The 20,552-nt window shown below is 38.1% G+C and overlaps 1 protein-coding gene, 1 long non-coding RNA gene and 1 pseudogene across 5 annotated transcripts in view; 1 reads left to right on the top strand and 2 right to left on the bottom strand.

The window, feature by feature from the left end:
• Positions 1–161: 161 nt before the first annotated feature.
• Positions 162–20,552, bottom strand: part of LOC129437121 (26S proteasome non-ATPase regulatory subunit 2-like) — a 34,069-nt gene continuing 13,678 nt past the window's right edge. The window contains exons 1-2 of one of the 4 annotated variants that reach the window (XM_073865904.1): positions 12,573–12,910; positions 162–1,394 (exon numbers count right to left, since the gene is read on the bottom strand). In XM_073865904.1, the coding sequence (XP_073722005.1) occupies positions 559–1,394; positions 12,573–12,786 (1,050 nt within the window). In that variant the 5' untranslated portion in view covers positions 12,787–12,910 and the 3' untranslated portion in view covers positions 162–558. Of the gene's footprint in view, positions 1,395–9,385; positions 11,757–12,572; positions 12,912–17,608; positions 19,240–20,552 lie in introns of those variants that run through there. The other 3 variants (XM_073865902.1, XM_073865906.1, XM_073865905.1) reach the window with 3 other exon arrangements.
• On the bottom strand, positions 14,261–16,486 carry LOC129437153 (uncharacterized; annotated as a pseudogene).
• On the top strand, positions 16,641–17,405 carry LOC141363279 (uncharacterized). Its single transcript, XR_012368842.1, has 3 exons — positions 16,641–16,756; positions 16,949–17,084; positions 17,279–17,405. It is a non-coding gene; the product is annotated as an uncharacterized lncRNA (long non-coding RNA).

Here is a 20,552-nt window from a genome sequence, read left to right as displayed (position 1 = left end):
TTGGGTTCTATAAGCATTCTGCTTATCAATCTCTGTTTATACCGACAAGACAGCTTGTGAAACTTCCATCAGGTAAGATCCATCACAGGTGACAGTGATTGTTACACTCCTTCATAATATGATTGTCTTTAATAAAACATAACCTGAAACAATGTTGCATATTTTGACAATATACAAAAGTAAAATAGCATGAATCATTAAGCATTTCAAATGAATGATGTATTTGAAAACTCTGCCTTTGGGAACCAAACTTTTACAGAGGTTTGTTAGTGCAGCGCACACAATCACTACATCATCTAGCGTATCAACATGAGACACAAGAGTAACAGTTTGTAAAATCTTGAATTTTTTCCACCGACTAATGACACCGGTTGGTTTCCACCATTGGGCCAAATGTTCAAGCGCATCCCAGAATGCAGAGGTAGGTGAAATGATTTGGGAAATGGTTTAAGTTACAATAGGGCAGGCACATAGTCTTAGTTTTTTGTTCTTATTTTACTATTAACTTGTTTTACAAAGTTTGACTGTTGATGAACTCTTCCCACAAACATTACAGTGTTAAAGTTTATCTCCAGTATGAACTCTCTGATGGGTTTTTAAGGAACCTGAGTGAGCAAACGTCTTATTACACTGAGAGCATTTGAAAGGTTTTTCACCTGTATGAAGTCTCTGGTGATTTAGTAAGTTAGCCCGTTGACTAAAACTCTTCCCACAGACACTACAGTGATAAGGTTTCTCTCCAGTATGAACTCTCTGATGGGATTTGAAGTGACTTGAATAAGCAAACGTCTTGTCACAATGAGAGCATTTAAAAGGTTTTTCACCTGTATGAAGTCTCGTGTGATTTAGTAATGTAGCATGTTGAGTAAAACTCTTCCCACAGACACTACAGAGATAAGGTTTCTCTCCAGTATGAACTCTTTGATGGGTTTTTAAGTAACCTGACTGAGAAAAAGTCTCAGCACACTGAGAGCATTTGAAAGGTTTTTCTCCTGTGTGAACTCTTTGATGAATATCAAGATTTTGTTTGGTTTTGAAGGAATTTCCACATTCAGTGCAGTTGAAAGGCTTTTCATCACTGTGTGTCCTCATGTGAACATTTAGATCAGAGGAAGAGACACAAATCTTCCCACACTGCTCACAGTGAAACTGCTGCTTCTTCTTCTTCTCTCTGTGGTCTTCTGAATGAAGTTTCTTCTCTTGTAAGGTAGTAAAGCTGATCTCAGATCTGGTATATAGTTTCTGTTCTGTGTGTTTTCTCTCATGTCTCTCTAAAAGTCTCTGTGAGCTGAATGTCTTTCCACAGGTGATGCAGGAAAGAGTTTGTGCTGTCAGTCGCTCTTTTGATGTTGAGGACGTTATTTCTATATCCAAACATGAATCACTCTTCACATCTGAAAGAAACATGAAACAATTAAATTGTCTTTTCACTCTTATTTACACAAAGAAGGATGAAGAATTGAGATTCTGATTTGACCAGGAGAAGCCAAACAATGGAGCTTGGAGGTTCTGAAACCAGCTTTTACAGGTAAAATGAAAATGCACTTTTGTCTTTTATTATTCAAAGTTATCGGTTGAAAATACAACGAGGCATATCAAAGCATTTCTTTATAGACCCCTTCACGGTTCACGTCACAGGAGAATTCGCGGTTCGCACTGCGCATGTCAGGGTCAGAAAAGTCATTCTATCAAGTGGAGTTGCGTATTGTTCGGTTGAATCCAAAGAGCATTGTCACCTACGTGTTGCTTCGTGGGCTGTGAAGTGTATGTAGTGCTCACTTCATTTCAGGTAAGTCATCATTTATCAGCCCTGTTAGATTAAATTAAAAAGCCTGTTTTGTATAATTAGTTTTTAGTAGCCGCGCCTTTTTTCTGACCCCATGCTGCGCGCGCACCCAACCTACAGGTAGGCGTTCAATGTCCAAACATTGAAGGGGTCTATTAAGAATCCCTGTTTATTTTGCTGTGAGTATGTAGGCTAATTTTCAATGTATGTAGGGTTGCATGAGTAATCGTATGTGCATCTCATTAGTAAAGCCGATAAACACCTGCTTTCAGATGAGGCACCATTTACTACACACAGCTGTAGTTTACTGATAAGCTAGGCCATATGAACTTCATTATTGCATTGAATTAAAGGTGGGGTGCATGATCTTTGAAAGCCAATGCTGATATTTGAAATCACCTAAACAAACACGCCCCTACTCCAATAAAATCTGGACCTTCTTTTGATAGACCCGCCACACACACAACCATACACAACCCAGGCAATGATGTCGGTTAGTAGACACGCCCCTAACTGCTGATTGGCTACAAGTGTGTTTTGGTACTTGGCCTGACTCTCTTTCATAAGTGTTTTTCAAAAATAATGCACGATTTGTCATTTTCAGATTTCACAAGACTTCTCCGTGTTATTCCCTGACCATGCCGAAAAGCTATTTGAAACTTGGGCCTTACATTTTAAAGACAGAATCCTGCAACTTGCCAGCCAGGAACCAGGAACATCAACAACACCACCCCCCCAGGTACACTTGGGAATACAACAGTTGTTGGCTGAATATTATGACAATAAAGTTACTAATTTAAACTAAACATTAATCTCTACAGAACCCCATGGTGGTATTCCACTCAGACTGCTTCCTGTCATTTTGCCAACTCCTGTCTACAAAAGTGGGAAGAAAATCCTAAGATTTATTGAATTTTATTACACGGCTCTCTGGAATGCTTGATTCTGATTGGTCAGTTGAGACATTTGCAGGTTCGTTCTTTTCAAATAATAACCGCTCCAAAGTAATTATTAAAATTGCTCCGCACCAATAAAGATTACTGTTTGGTGCCATCTTGTGAGAAACACTGGACAACCACAATTAAGAATGGAAAATTTTGACATTAATTTTAACATGTATGGAAAAAAACGAAACATTTAAACAGTGGATAGAAGAACGAACAACGACAAGACCCAGAGAGCTTACTGAGACTGAACTTGACAAAATAGAGCATGACAGCTACGAAGCCAACACACAAAAAAATACAGAATGGGCATTAAAACTTCTCAAAGACTGGCTAAAAGAGAAAAAAATGGAGACAGACAAGTATGAAGCAGAGGATCTTAATAAGGTATTACGATCATTTTATGCATCTGTGCAAAGTTTCGTGGAACGATAAAAATGTTAATTTAAAACAAATATGCCAATAAAATGTTTCAAATTCATATTCATGTCCAGTTTTTTTCTTATGTGGCAAGTAGCCGTGTAATAAGCGGGATAATGTAGATGCAGCTTCGCGTCGGGTCCTGATCACACTGTCTGGGCTTATTTCCCGATAACTACCGGCTGCTTCTACATTATCCCTTACTTAGCATGTAAATATAATGGAAGTATTGCACACTTTGCTTTGCAAAAAAAAAAAAAATATTTTGTTGGTGAACTAGCAAGTAGACAACAAGTTTACAAGTAGGAATACAGTTAAAACTCAGATAAGTAAAATTGTCCAGGACAAGCGTTAATGTCAGGCCCTGTATTCGTTACATATAATAATATATGACAATAAAGTGTTGGCTATATTAAAAGAAAACAGCATTATTAAAAACTGTTTTTTACATTTTACTATGTTTTTACCTCGAATTTGACTTTAATACATAATTAACCTTTTTTTCAATGCGTGCACTGTCGGGGCTTATTTCTGCTATGACAACCTGCTGCCAATACATTATCCCTTACTTGTTCAACTTGTTTTTACTTGATCTAATTGTTATGTTAACTGGGCATTTGTCATTTTAGATTAATAGATATGAAATTTAAAAATTTTGTTAATCAGAGATTGGATAGTTTGTGTAGGGTTGAATTGGATGCCTTTATTGTCATTGTACTTTACAATACAAAGAAAATAGGAGCACTCTCCACATAGTGTATGCAATAAATACAATAAATAATTGTAATGGTTCGATACATGGCTTTGTTGTCCTCCTAAAAGGGAGGGTGGAGGAGCAGAGAGAGGTGAAAAGCCCCAGCTGTCCCAGTTACTACAGTTAACTCTCTCAGTATGTACACTGTAAAAAATAATATGCCCCATCTACTCAATAAAATTGTGGCAACAGATTACAAGCAATATCATTAATTACATTCAACAAATCAAAATTGATTTAGATTTACTCTATAAACTCCTTAATATTTACATATTCAAAAAGCCAAACTGCAATTTGCAATTAAATTTTTTATTAAAATTTAAACAAAAATATTGTGTATACTAGACAAAGATCTAGCACTATACAATAAAAATATTATGCCATATCTACTCAATAAAAGTGTGGCAACAGATTACAAGCAATATCATTAATTAAATTCAAGAAATAAAAATTGTGTTAGAATCACTCCATAAACTCTTTAATAGTAACCCATTCAAAAAGGTAATCTGCAATTTGCAATTAGAAATTAATTTAAATTTAAACAAAATATTGGGTATACAGGACAAAGACCTAGCACTATACAATAAATTCTATTCAATTATACTATTTTAATTTAACATCATCCATTAATATTTTTATTAGTAATGAGTATTTATATCTGATTTCAGAATGACAGACAAAGATGAATCAATTCTTATTTTATTGCAGTCAAAAGAACAGGAAAGCATCTCATTTTAATGATGTATTTGTAACAGTGTAAACTTCAAAAAGTATTTTACAGTCTTTAAAGAAAACCGTCCACATTTCCCGACGAAAGGTTCCATGTTTGTGTTCTGTTACATTGATTCACACCCAGAAAATCAGACAGCAGTTTAGACTTACTGTACTGTAATCAGTTCATAAACTTTGAAGAATCCAGCTCCAAGAAAAGTTTCTGAAACACCTGAAAAGATGCCTGGGATACTGCAGATTCAATGCATAGATCCAAGGATAAAGCATGCCCTGGGAACACCTTTAAGGCCTCAATAACAATTCCAGCATCCTTTGGGCTGCCACTCCTAAGATCCATTCTTTATAATTACAGCCATCACAAGCTGCTCAAGTCCCGCATCTTCATCTTTATCCTGCAACATTAAACAGCAAATATGTCTTAAAACCTTTATAAATGTATACAGCTTTAATATTGAAATAATCCACACATTAAACTTGTATATTAAAATGTTTTAAAGAAAACTGGAAGATATGTGCAATGGAGTTCATCTGAGTTTGTGGCTTATTAGGTATGTTTGAAATGTGCAGTAATATTGAAAACTGATAATAAATTCTCATTGGAATTACAATAATATCAAAAAATGTTTGAAAAGATATATAATCTATATTTATAATTAGTGCAAATCTTTTACCCAAATTTTTTTTTCGATACAGTCACATATTTATTTGTTAACCAAGTTACTCACATGTGTATATACACACACATACACTATATACACAATATAATATGTACAATATATTTATTTAATAATATTCCTCACCTTTTGTTGTGAATAAAGTTCTCTCTCAGCAATGTTTCACGTTGCCTGCAGGAAGCTGCAGTACCTTACAGGCCTTCATGAACACACAATTTAGATAATAGGTCGCGAAATTAATAATAATAATAGTGAATGTTCAATTTACATTGTTTAGAAAGCTTAAACATTTTAAAAAGACAACTTATACATTTAATATCTTACCTTTTGTGGAATTAAATGAATAATGTTATATTTCCCCTCAGTAATGATACTGTACTCGCGGAAAAATTCAACACAGGGCGTCGCAATTGAGCACACAATTAATTTACAGCGAAGAATAGTTTTACATTACCAATTTATTCGAATACGTTGTGGATGTAGTTAACACAAAACTAAATAAACCGAAAAAGACCGCGGTAAAGTCACATTCATTTTTATAACACGAACCAAGCGAGCGAGCGAGCAGAATTTGTCATAATAGATACATGATACATATCTATGAGAGTTAGTGATAAGAGAACCCACCCATTCAGAGGAACAGTATGATTGGTCAGTTTTTCTGTCACTCAAAATGAGTTGCATCTAGACCACCAATCGCAGCATGCGAATCGACGAATGCATCCTAGATATGCGACCTCCTGGGTCCTAAAGCTGAAGTTACGTCCAAACCCAGTTCATATTAATCCTTATTGTAATTAATATTTACAAATTACAAACAAATTATACAAAGAAACCCTGCTTATAGACTTATAAGACTAAAGATTGACGTTAAATTTACCCGAAATGAATTTTATCCACAGTTTAAACACTACATTGACGTCACAGCCAGCGGAGATTTTCATTGAGACTGGCCGAGGTGAGGCGACGTTGTCCGGTATTTACGCGCGGAGCGCCCGCTGATTATCTGGAGCTCCCATCGCCACAAAACTCGAAGGAAATGTTTAAATAGGCGATATCTTTATGAACCTACTGCAGATTCTTGTTTAAAAAACATACATTCTCGACTGAAATGCTTTCAAAACTTTGAATTTTGGCACAATAACAGAAATATTTCCTAAATCCGTCTGCTCAGCGCTCACGACCTGCATATCAACCCGGAATGGTTTTTGATTTAAAACAGCTGATTAATATTACGTTGGATTTATTCAGTATTCGCTACATGCGCAGATACACAATAAGAATAGCTAAATCCTTCATAAAAACAATAAGTTGTTTTTATTCCAGTCATTTTTAAAGAATTTTAACACAAAAAAAATACCAAACTACATAAAATTAATTTTATTAAATAAAGTTTACATATTCAATTTCATCAAATCTACAAGCCTGCAGAATGACTTTTTACAGTGTAGAAGGGTTTGCATAACACTGACAGAGACTCTAGATCACGGGAACAGTGACGGTCATACACAGCCTGTCCTGTCTGTGCAGTGTCCTTTCATTCAACGTGACAGAGTTATCGGGGATCAAAAAAGTAAGCCAAGTTTTGTGATTATCATTATGTTGAAGTTCTGTAATGAATTATTTGCGGCTAAAAGTTGCTCCAGGTCACCGATCTTATTTACAACAGATCTAGCATTTGAGAGGAAGAGGCTGGGGATCGGTGGTCTGTGTGGATCTTTCTGTAATCTGACACCAAGACCCGCTATACTGCCCCGCTTCTGTTTTCTCTCACGCCGGTGTTGGCTCTCTGGTAATGGAGTAGGGTATGTTGTGAGTGCGATGGAAAGATAACATAAATGCCCTGCTATGGGCAACTCCAATGTTTATTAAGTCCTGACGACTGTAGGAGTTTATTGACTCATACATATTTATCTGTAGCAGCGACCAAATAAACAAAATTAGACATCAACTCGGAGAGCAAAGAGCCGCTGCACCTTATCAGCTCCTTATTTGCCCTAATCTAGATGTTATGTACTCTTTTATTGTCCGTGGGCAATAAATATGCTTTCTTAATTAAATATATGCTTTGTTATTTATAGACACTCCAATGAAACGTATGATAACAATTCAAACCACAAAACCAATACAAAAATTAGACTTTTAAACATTTTAACAGCTTTAAACGCATTAACCAAACATTGGGTTGTTTCAACCCAACAAAAAGTTATTTTGCAGCTGGTCCATCTTAGACCCAATGTTGGTTTACAAAACAACCCAAGATTAATTTTAACCCAATGTTTTTAGAATGTACTAAACATCATGTGTTAAACAGTGTTTATTGTTCAGACAACATGAACTGAAGCTTATTTTTTATAAAAAAAAATACCTCAGCATCACATTGTATTTAGATAACATTGTATTTTATTATCCATCCATTAGGCTATTAAAGTTTATTCATTAAATCTTAAAAATAAACTAAAGGGAATGTTCTGTGTTTGATGGGCTCACTGTTTTCTTCAAAAATATCTAAAAATGTGTTCTGAAGAGAATCTGAGCACTTTAGGTTTTAGAACGACACAGGGGTAAGTGATTTATGACCACATTATCATTTGTAAACTCCTTTAAAATTTGAATACTTACATTTTTTTGTTTTGGTCTTTAGTGAGTTTGTGACTGAATTACCCAAAACAGGTGCTCACATGACAGTTAAAAATGTCATTCCAGACATACCTGGTGGAAGAAAATCATCATCTTCCTCAGTGCAATTTTCCTCTTCTGTGGGTTCAGTTTTTATATCTGTGGGTTCAATTTTGATTTCTGTGGTTTCAGTTTTGATTTCTGAGAGTAAAGTCAGACTGAGATTGGAGTCTTGTGTGTGTCTGGATTTCTCTTCAGAGAGTTTAGAGTCCAGCAGTGTCTGTGGTGTGCGGCTCTGATCTCTGCTCATCCACACTGAATCCAGACTCCCATCATCAGTCACATACACTGAAGATTCACAACAATCCACATCCTGACAACACAACACACACAGACAGTAAGATTAGAAATGATTTGATGTAGTCTGATTCAGGTAAATGATGTTTAAGCTGTACAAACCTCTCGATTCATTGTTAAATCTCCTCTTGATATCAGCTTTGTCTCAAGTAACGCCACCTCTTTCTTCAGCTGAGAGATTTCTGTGATGACATCATCAATATATCCAGCATGGACAGATAATTTCCTACTGATTTACAGCACATCTCATCATCATCATTGTCTTAACACTTAAATACACAGAGACAAGAGTCTGTTTACACTCAATGAAACACGCAAGAGAGAAAAACACCGAGGATACACAAACACATCACACGCGCTCTTTCTTTCTTTCTTTAGTGAGTTTATTTGCGGACTAAAGAGCTGCAGCGCCTCCTGCTGTACTGACGAGAGAAGACGCTCACTGCTTAACAAGTATGCACCCCCCTCCACATAGCCTACCAAGAAACTTTGGAGCAAAGTGGTTCAATTTATTGTTGTCCATATTTACCCTCAATTTGCATTGCGGTGGAAACATTTTTTTTTGGTTTCACTCAATATGATAAAAATTTATGTTCAGAGTATTATGTGATAAATTTACTGAAGCTTACAGAGGTCATATGATCTAACAGTTTTTTTGTTCTAGATAACAGAATTTCTCTTCAGGCGAGTTTCTGTGTTAGATTCTGAGGTAAGTTTCCTTAAATTCTTGATTAATTTACTGAAATTAATTTACAATTATGTTAATTCAGTTATTATTATAATTTGATATGACTAATATATGGTAAACTTTAACATTATCCGTTGATTTGTTGTAGCTCGACCGCTGGCAGTTTAATCGCTTCACAAGCTCGTGGCGCAGCCTGCATAACAATATGAGCAGTGATCTTAATTTACTTGTCTTCACCTTGAAAATTTAAAAACACATTATTATTATTACTATATGGTGAGAAAAATAATGCTACAGTGCAGTATAAATAAGAATTGTATATCTTAGCACTTTATTTTAGGGATCAAGGTTAAAATAACAACATTCCTTTGTGATTGAAGTTTTGTTAGGACAACTCTTGATTTTTATTGTTAGCATTTTGATTATTATGTACTTTTTCACTTAAATGCTGTGATAAAAAGCAACCAGGATACAGTTTGACAGAGAACAGGAAGTAGAAGGACCAGAAGATGATATTCACCAAAGAAACATTTTTCTCTGTTTCACCAAGTGGTTTTACTGGTTTGTTTAATAAAATCCACAGACTCAGTTTTGCACTAATTTCTTGTATTTTACTTACATTTATTGACAGACAGGGTAAAAGATGAAATACAACAGAAATATGAAAGTAATACCACAAAAATATTACTGGAATACTGCAGTAATATTACATACTTGACAACAAAATCCTGTGTTAAATACTACAAAGCCACCAGCTTTGAAACTGTGTTGAAAATGTAAACTGTTAATGTCTATTCAAATGAGAAAAATCCTGCAATGTTTTTCTGAAAAACCTTTTTTCTTCTCTACAGAACAAAGAAAGACATCAACATTTTGGATGACATGGGGGTGAGTAAATTATCTAAATTATTCCTTTCAAAGTTGACATAGAATGATTGAATGGGGTATTTATTCTTGTTCTGTGATGTGACATGTAGACAACAACATTTTGGTTGGGTAAGCTTCCTAAAAAACTCTGTCAGATAGCTATATTAGGGCGGCGGATTTTAAATGTGTGGTTTTGCACCTGTTTGGCTTCCCTTCTGGCTTAAATGGCAACCTTATTATGAAATGCAAGCACTTGATGCTGATTGGCTGCCTTTGCTGCCACTCAAAAGAATGTAAACTTCACCATCTTCAGAACAAGGACAGAATTTTTTTTTACAAAATTATTTTGAGGGGGGGGGGGGGGGTTTAATGAGAGTGGGGGAGCAGGGAGATCCATTTTATGTAACATGTATCCATTGTTCAGATTGAGTCATTTTTTGGCAGACATTTCTAAAGTAGGAATTTCTATGAAACGGAGATGTTCAGATTGTCTAGCACTTTTCCTATGTTCGTAAATGCAGGTAATTACTGTTTATTCAATTAACACAAGGTAAAAACGATTTTTCATTCTCTGTCACCCTTAAGTTTTTTTTCCCCATATGAACTCTCTGATGCGTTTTTAAGGAACCTGACTGAGCAAACGTCTTGTCACACTGAGAGCATTTGTAAGGTTTTTCACCTGTATGAAGTCTCTGGTGCTTAAGCAAGTTTGGCCGTTGACTAAAACTCTTCCCACAGACACTACAGTGATAAGGTTTCTCTCCAGTATGAACTCTCTGATGAATTCTTAAATTAGATGAATTAGTGTAGCTCTTTCCACAATGAGTGCAGATGTTAAGTTTCCCACCCGTGTGAACTCTCTTATGGACTTTGAAGTGACCTGAATATTGAAATGTCATGTTACACTGAGAGCATTTGTAAGTTTTTTCACCTGTATGTCTACTCTTGTGATTTAGTAATGCAGACACTTGACTAAATCTCTTCCCACAGACACTACATTGATAAGGTTTCTCTCCAGTGTGAATTCTCTCATGGACTCTTAAATGAGATGAATTAGAGAAGCTCTTTCCACAGTGAGCGCAGACGTAAGGTTTCTCTCCAGTATGAACTCTCTGATGGACTTTTAAGTTACATGAATAATTAAACGTCTTGTCACACTGAGAGCATCTGAAAAGTTTTTTATCTGTATGAGTCCTCAGGTGTGTCACTAAACTTTCATGTTGACTAAAACTCTTCCCACAGACACTACAGTGATAAGGTTTCTCTACAGTGTGAACTATCTGATGGGTTATCAGCTGATATTTATGACAGAAACGTTTATCACAGTGTAAACACTGATAGAGTTTCTCTTTAATGTGAGTATTCTGGTGTGATTTTAATGAACGTGAATCCCTAAAGGTTTTGTCACATTCACTGCACTGATACGGTCTCTCATTGGTGTGTAAAAGCACATGTGTCTTCAAACCACATTTATGCCTAAATCTCTTCTCACAGTGAGGACACTCGTAAGGTTTTTCTCCTGTATGAATTCTCTGATGAACTTGAAGATTGTCTTTGGTTCTGAAGTATTTTCCACATTCAGTGCAGTTGAAAGGCTTTTCATCACTGTGTGTCCTCATGTGAACTTTTAGTTTATATGAAGAGACACAAATCCTCCCACACTGCTCACAGTGAAACTGCTTCTTCTTCTCTCTGTGGTCTTCTGAATGAAGTTTCTTCTCTTGTAAGGTAGTAAAGCTGATCTCAGATCTGGTATATAGTTTCTGTTCTGTGTGTTTTCTCTCATGTCTCTCTAAATGTCTCTGTGAGCTGAATGTCTTTTCACAGGTGATGCAGGAAAGAGTTTGTGCTGTCAGTCGCTCTTTTGATGTTGAGGACGTTATTTCTATATCCAAACATGAATCACTCTTCACACCTGAAAGAAACATGAAACAAATAAATTGTCTTTTCACTCTTATTAACACAAAGGTGGAGTTGGAAGAATTGAGGCAACAACATGAACATCGATTTTATTCAACAATTTGTTCTCCTCTTTTGTTGTTCATGACCAGACTGTGGCGCATGTTGCTGACGTCTCCTGCTGATGTAGTTGCCAGCGTACAGACACAGAATATGCTGGCAAGTACTTTGTGAATTTAAACAGGCTGATTAGGTATTATTTACAATGTTTGCATGATGGCTTAAATAAAAAAAAGGATAAAAACATTGGCAGGTGACGTCAGCAACGCTGTAAGGCCAATTCACACTGGTCAGCAGACAACTACCAACTCCAATAGACACCAACATTCTAAAGTCTCATTTACTTTGATCCAAAAACAGTGGTCTGTTGGAGTCTGTGTCTAACCAGTGTGAATTGGCGTGTAGTCTGCTCATGAACGTGCTCTGAAAGGAGAACAAATTGTTGAATAAAATTTTCAAATAATTCAAAGGACCGGAGTCAATTATTCCACTTATACCACCACAAACATTGCTCTTGTGCCTATTTTTATGACATTTTACAGGTAAGGTGTGTATTTTACAGAAAATAATCTACACCCATGAAACATTTATCAGCCAATCAGAATGAAGCATTTAACAGACCCGTGGTATAATAAGTATTAAAGATATCCTAAAACCTTTAAAATTGTAGTACTTACATTTTTTGTCTTTTGATTTGTTAGTTTGTGATTGAAAACCCAAAACAGGTGCTCACATGACAGTTAAAAATACAACAATAATTGAGGTGACATACCTGATGGAATAAAATCATCATCTTCATCAGTGGGATCTTCCTCTTCTGTGGGTTCAGTTTTGATTTCTGTGGGTTCAGTTTTGATTTCTGTGGGTTCAGTTTTGATTTCTGTGGGTTCAGTTTTGATTTCTGTGGGTTCAGTTTTGATTTCTATGGGTTCAGTTTTAATCTTCATCATGAGGTTCGTGCAGTCGATGAGTTTAACAGAACACATCTTCAGTTTGGTCTGCAGGATCTGCTGCTGTTCTCCAGCGTTACAGACAGAATCCAGAGACTCTGTGGAGGTTTGATCCTCCTGTAAGCTCTGTTTACTGTCACATACACTGAAGATTCACAACAATCCACATCCTGACAACACAACACACACAAATAGTAAGATTAGAAATGATTTGTTGTTGTCTGATTCAGGTAAATGATGTAAAAGCTGTAACAAACCTCTCGATTCACTGCTAAATCTCATCTTGACCTCAGCTTTGTCTCCAGTAACGCCACTTCTTTCTTCAGCTGAGAGATTTCTGTGATGAAATCATCAATATATCCAGCCAATATAGACAGATCAGGGGCCTATACCATGAAGCTGGTTTAGTTGGTTAGCCAGCTTTGTTTAGGATTAGTTTGTGCAAATCCTGGGTTTTGGGTACCATGAAAATAGCTTTTACCAACAAGGCCTGCACATTGGCTTGGTTTTGTCAACCTGAAACTAATCCTGTAACCCTGAGTTTGTTTAACCATTTTCATGGTACGGGCCCCAGTTCCTACTCATTTACAGCACATCTCATCATCAACGTCTCAACACTTAAATACACAGAGACAAGACTCTGTTTAGACTCAATGAAACACGCAAGAGAGAAAAACACTGAGGATACACAAACACATCACACGCGCGCTCTTTCTTTCTTTCTTTCTTTCTTTAGTGAGTTTATTTGCGGACTAAAGAGCTGCAGCGCCTCCTGCTGTACTGGAGACAGAAGACGATCACTGCTTTACAAGTGAGTATGAGGAGGCTGCAGATCTGGAAACAGATTTACGGCTCTGTTGTTTCTGGTGTGTCAGTAGGGTGTACAGTGAGTGTCTTCGCAAGCGTTCTGGATAACTGAATTTCTCTTCAGGCGACAGGTTTCCTATTACTGTGGTAGATTCTGAGGTAAGTTTTCTTAAATGCTTGGTTAATTTACTGAAATTAATTTACACTGATGTTAATTCAGTTGTAAGTATCATTTGATATGACTAATATATATGGTAAACTTTAACGTTATCCGTTGATTTGGTGTAGCTCGAGCGCTGGCACTTTGACCGAGTAGTGATCTTTACTTGTCTTCACCTTGAACATTTAAAAACATATATAATTATTATTATGACTATATATGGTAAGAAAAGTACAGCTACAGTGCAGTATACATATACATTGTCTATCTTAACACTTTATTTATAGCATCAAGTAATTGGGACTAAAGATCAATCAAGGTTAAAATAAAAACATTCCTATGTGATTGAAGTTTTTAGGACAACCCTTGATTTTTATTGTTAGCATTTTGATCATTATGTCCTTTTCACTTACATGCTGTGACAAAAAGCAATCAGGATACAGCATCTACCTGACGGAGAACAGGAAGAAGCAGAAGGACCAGAAGATGATATTTACCAAAGAACTCTGTTTCACTAAGTGGTTTTACTGGTTTGTTTAATAAAATTCATAGACTTAGTTTTGCACTAATTTCTTGTATTTTACTTACATTTATTGACAGACAGGGTAAAAGATGAAATACAACAGAAATATGTAAGTAATACAAGAAGAATATTACAGAAATACTGCAGTAATATTACATACTTGACAACAAAATCCTGTGGTAATTTGTCGCCCAAAAAACACACAATACTACACAATTACCACATCCGTTTTGTGTAATTGTGATGTTTTATCACATGAAATACCACAGGACATTTTTGTATAATGACGGGTTTAAATAGCAGCAAACTATATTATGTCAAGAGTCTGCTGCTTGTGTTGTAAATAAACATGCTGCACTGTGTTTTTTTTTAATGTATATGTAACAGACCAAACACAAGTCCTGGCCATATAATATCTTCAGAGTGCATGGAGACATACAATTACAATGATTAATGCACAAGAATGTGATTTCTTTACTCAAGTCTGTGTTAAAGTGGCCTTAAGCTCAAAACAAAGAAAAAGTTGATTTTAAGTTTAAAGAAAATTATCTGTATTTGTAAAGAAATGTATTAATGCATTAAACATGTTTGGACTTAGTTTTAGTGCTTCTTTTTTGTTTTTACACCATTCAGTGACTGGCGCCACCAAATTGAGGCCCAGTGCCACCAGCTGTCCAACTTGTTGGTGCCAGTGCCACCTTTCTCAAATGTCAATCTGGAGCCCTGCCTTTATTCCTCGTTTGGGATCGTTTAGAGTTCTTTGAAACTGCGCTGAAACTGTAAACTGTTGGGGTCCAATAAAGTCTATTAAAATGAGAAAAATCCTGCAATGTTTTTCCTCAAAAACCTTTTTTCTTCTCGACAGAACACAGGAAGACATCAACATTTTGGATGACATGGGGGGTGAGTAAATTATCTAAGGTATTCCTTTAAAGGTGACATTGAATGATTGAAGGGGGTATTTATTCTTGTTCTGTGACATGTAGACAACAAAATTTTGGTCGGGTCTTTAATGCCTTATAAGCTTCTTAAAAAACTCTGTTGGATAGCTATATTAGGGCGGAGGATTTTAAACGCGTGGTTTTGCACCTATTTGGCTTCCCTTCGGTCTTAACTGCCTTTGCTGCCACTCCAAAGAATGTAAACTTAACTGATTTCAGAACACGGACAGACCAAAATTTTACAAAATTATTTTGAAGGGCAGGGAATTGAATGAGAGTGGGGGGCAGTGAGCTGCATTTTACGTAACATGTATCCATTGTTCAGATCGGGTCATTTTCTGGTGGGCATTTCTAAAGGAGGAATTTCTATGAAACTGAGATGTTCAGAATGTCTAGCACTTTTCATTTACGGTTATTCATTCTCTGTCACCTTTAAGGTTTCTTTCCCGTATGAACTCTCTGGTGGGATTTTAAGGCACCTGACTGAGCAAACATCTTGTCACACTAAGAGCATTTGAAAGGTTTTTCACCTGTATGAAGTCTCTGGTGCTTAAGTAAGCTTGACCGTTGACTTAAACTCTTCCCACAGACACTACAGTGATAAGGTTTCTCTCCAGTATGAACTCTTTCATGAATTCTTAAATGAGATGAATAAGTGAAGTTCTTTCCACAGTGAGCGCATATGAAAGGTTTTTCTCCAGTGTGAACTCTCTGATGGGCTTTCAAGTGACCTGAATATTGAAATGTCATGTCACAATGAGAGCATTTGAAAGGTTTTTCACCTGTATGAATTCTCTGGTGCCTTATTAAGGGTGACCGTTGACTAAAACTCTTCCCACAGACACTACAGTGATAAGGTTTCTCTCCAGTGTGAACTCTTTGATGAACTTTTAAATGAGATGACTTAGAGAAGCTCTTTCCACATTGATTACAGAGGTAAGGTTTCTCTCCAGTATGAACTCTCTCATGCGCTTTAAAGTTACTTAAAAAATTAAACGTCTTGTCACACTGAGAGCATTTGAAAGATTTTTCATCTGTATGAGTCCTCAGCTGTGTCACTAAACTTTCATGTTGACTAAAAATCTTCCCATAGACACTACAGTGATTAGTTTTTTCGTTAGTGTGAACTCTCTCATGGACTATCAGCTGATATTTATAACAGAAGCGTTTATCACAGTGTGAACACTGATGGAGTTTCTCTTTAAAGTGAATATTCTGGTGTTTTTTTAATGAACGTGAATCCCTAAAGGTTTTGTCACATTCATTGCACTGATACGGTCTCTCATTGGTGTGTAAAAGCACATGTGTGTCACGGCCGGGGGCGGACCCGAATAGACTAAAGGTCACGCCCCTCTCAACTCTTCCACCTCGAGGAGGTTCCCAAGACCACCCCAATGACCAGACAGACGAGTAAACTACGTTTAAAATAAACTTTATTAAATATTTAAAAAGGAAAGGGGGAAAGGGGAAGGGGGAATGGGCAATTTAAAACTAATAGTTCTTCTGCTCGCCTCCAGGGCCACTTGGGACAGGGACTGGGGACCTTCGCTTCACACGGAGCCTTCACTTGCACAGGTAGATATTGCTATAAGCACAGACAGTTTCACTTCACAGGTTATGTTACCCACAGCACTGGGGATCTTCGCTCACACAGAGCTTCACTTGCACAGGTAGGTAATTGCTATAAGCACAGAACAGTTTTACTTCACAGGTTATGTTACTCACAGCACTGGGGATCTTCGCTCACACAGAGCTTCACTTGCACAGGTAGGTAATTGCTATAAGCACAGACAGTTTCACTTCACAGGTTATGTTACCCACAGCACTGGGGATCTTCATGCACACAGAGCTTCACTTGCACAGGTAGGTAATTGCTATAAGCACAGACAGTTTCACTTCACAGGTTACGTTACTCACAGCACTGGGGATCTTCGCTCACACAGAGCTTCACTTGCACGGGTAGGTAATTGCTATAAGCACAGAACAGTTTTACTTCACAGGTTATGTTACTCACAGCACTGGGGATCTTCGCTCACACAGAGCTTCACTTGCACGGGTAGGTAATTGCTATAAGCACAGAACAGTTTTACTTCACAGGTTATGTTACTCACAGCACTGGGGATCTTCATGCACACAGAGCTTTACTTGCAAACAGTGGATTTTCGCTACAGTGTTGGTGCACCGCATTCCTTCGCCCATCCACTCAGGCTGTCCGGGCGTCGTAGGGACTAGTGGGTCCGATGGCACGGAGCCGAACGCTTCCCAAACTCCCCCTCCTTCTTCCACGACCGGGGTCACGAGTTGGGGCGAACTTTCGTCGGGGCTCCGCTCACCACGAGCTTCTGTTGGAGAGGTCAGTACACACACCGCTACAACCCACAGTCCGCACGGTACACTCTTGGTAATACTCACTGGGTTTCACCACTGTCTGCTCTATGGGTGAACGAAGCTCTCGGTGACACACCCCGGGCACAGGGCTCAATTTTCTCGCTCTCCTTAGGACCCAGGCCACAACGGATGTCGTCGTCTCGCGACTCGTCTGAGGCTAGGCAGTTTGAACGCTACAAGCACAGCATACACACAGCAAGTAAAGCGTAAACACCATCAATCAGTGAAACTCACCCACAGCACTCTTATACAACTTCACGTGGTTTTTAGATCGCCCTTGCCACCTGGCTACGACGACCTCGAGAGGATAGTTGGGCGATCGCTGGACCACCGATGAGAGTGAGATGTGTGTTATTCACAGGCCCGGCGTGTTGATTATCACTCCTCTGGCTCACCTGCGCTTCCTTTTTCCCACAGGGCCACTGTTCTACTGGTGAACGGTGCTTCCTACCAAGTGCTTCGTCCGTGCTTCCGGTCAACCCACGGCTCGCCCACGCTTCCCTCTCCAGTGGGGCCAGGGACCTCAAAAACACAAAGGAACACACCAAACAACTCTTCGTACAAGTATTGCACAGATAAGTACCACAGCTGTTACTCACACTTAGTTGTCAACCACAGCTATTAACTGCACTCTTGATGGCTCTGTGTCCGCTCTTTCTCAAATGAAACTCCACAATATTCCTTCGTCAGCTGACTGCCCCTTTCTCTCTTCCCCAGGAGAGCGATCCAGCCAGCGTGGTCCGTCTGCAAAGCAGCAACACAGCGTATACAAAGTACACCACAAGCACCCGGTGTAGTGTCCCTTTAATTTCCACAGCCCCGTCCTTTTCGCCTCTTCTGGCAGCCGCACTCTTTCCTTACACCATAAGTGATTCACGGATCAACGGCGCCCTTTCGGCTCCTCCAGGGACGGGGCGTGTGGTTACATTTGCCCAAGGCATAAAGGGACTCCCGCCCGAACACAACTCTCCTCCCTTTGTGCTTCTTGGACCTCTTTATGTGCTTGTCTTCAGTCCCTCTTCCAATCGCGGGTTGCTCCACTGATTCGCCACACCTGTTGCTCATTTCTCATGATTATTGTTGTCAGGGAGACCAGGAAATACAATGGTGCCTTTAAAATCGGGTCCGGGTGGAAACCATACCCAAGCGGAACCCTTCTCCGCCACTTCTTGTTCCTGCCCTACATAGTCACCTGGTGACATGTGTCTTCAAACCACATTTATGCCTAAATCTCTTCTCACAGTGAGGACACTCGTAAGGTTTTTCTCCTGTATGAATTCTCTGATGAACTTGAAGATTGGCTTTGTTTCTAAAGTAATTTCCACATTCAGTGCAGTTGAAAGGCTTTTCATCACTGTGTGTCCTCATGTGAACATTTAGATTAGAGGAAGAGATACAAATCTTCCCACACTGCTCACAGTGAAACTGCTTCTTCTTCTTCTTCTCTCTTTGGTCTTCTGAATGAAGCTTCTTCTCTTGTAAGGTAGTAAAGCTGATCTCAGATCTGGTGAAGAGTTTCTGTTCTGTGTGTTTTCTCTCATGTCTCTCTAAATGTCTCTGTGAGCTGAATGTCTTTCCACAGGTGATGCAGGAAAGAGTTTGTGCTGTCAGTCGCTCTTTTGATGTTGAGGATGTTATTTCTATATCCAAACATGAATCACTCTTCACATCTGAAAGAAACATGAAACAATTAAATTGTCTTTTTATTCTTATTTACATAAAGAAGGATGAAGAATTGAGATTCTGTATCTTTTTCTAGATTCACACATATAGACAGAAGACAGGTGTCAGTCCTGTTAATACAGCTGGGTCATTGCACATCAAATAAACCAACATTTGTAATCATACGCAGAAAAAAAGTAATTTAGGGATCTAGAGTGCAACCAGCTGTTCAAGGGACAAAAAGTCTCCGCAACTCTGAAAGAGTCCTTTTGGTTCAACAACAGACACACATACATCATGGTCTTAACCAATCAGTAGCCATGTTTGCACTATCGGGCTTCAAGCGGGCGTTACAGTGCCTGCCGAGGCCTGTGGCGTTTGCATTGTCACTTCCGGGGCATGATCGTGCTTCACTAGTGCTTCGTTTGGGCTTAAGGCCCGGCTTTTCTGGCCCGCCGAATTCCCTGGGCCAGAGCGGGCTTCTCGGGGCTAGGGGAGTGGTAAAGGTCAAAGGCGGAGTTTATCTGAGTCTCTGGCAAGATGCGCATCCGTCTGTCTGCAGATTTAAAACTTTAAAAATAATTGGGATCACCAGTAATTTACTGTTTAACGGAAGATGCCTGCTATGTTTGTACTTTGGACTGAAGAAAATGATCTGCATATGAAAAAACAAAGACGCGTTACAACGCCGAACTCGCCATGCTAAGGATCCGGCGCTCACAGGTACCGGTTCGGGAGAAGTTTATAAAGTTTCGGGCACAGAACAAAGTGTTTAAAGTGCAACAGTGCTGAGAAATTAAAGATGTGTGTTGGATCATCATTTCATCGTCCGTGTATTAAAGAAGCGATCAATCGAGTCACGATGGTATCTACAGTCGGTGAGTTAACATGCTAAGTAACGTTTGCATACAAAACACTTAAAATACAATACAAATAACGATTGCATAAGTGTCTTACATGGGTGTTTATTGTGTTTTTTGTGTTATGTCGTCATCTCTGTTGAATTTTTTAGTCAGCCCTTAGAAAAAGTAACCATGGTTTTATTATATTAGCCATGCTTTCTGGTATTTTGGAGATTAATTTAACTCTTATATAAATGTAGCAAACTTTATATGTCGGTATACTGTATGTGTATTTAAAAACCCTTTATACCAAACGTCACATGTGCTGCTTTATTCTTTTGTGTCCGTTTTACAGAAAAAATGCCAACGTAAAGCTTTCAGTTTGTCATCCAGGAGTTTTTATTTTGTATATGAGAGATGACACAGCAACAGATGCAAGAGCAGGAGATAAAACGAAGATGATGATGATGAGACGACAG

This window comes from Misgurnus anguillicaudatus, unplaced genomic scaffold (genome assembly GCF_027580225.2).
Source record: "Misgurnus anguillicaudatus unplaced genomic scaffold, ASM2758022v2 HiC_scaffold_33, whole genome shotgun sequence".
NCBI lineage: Eukaryota > Metazoa > Chordata > Actinopteri > Cypriniformes > Cobitidae > Misgurnus > Misgurnus anguillicaudatus.
This window is presented reverse-complemented; position numbering and strand designations above follow the sequence as displayed.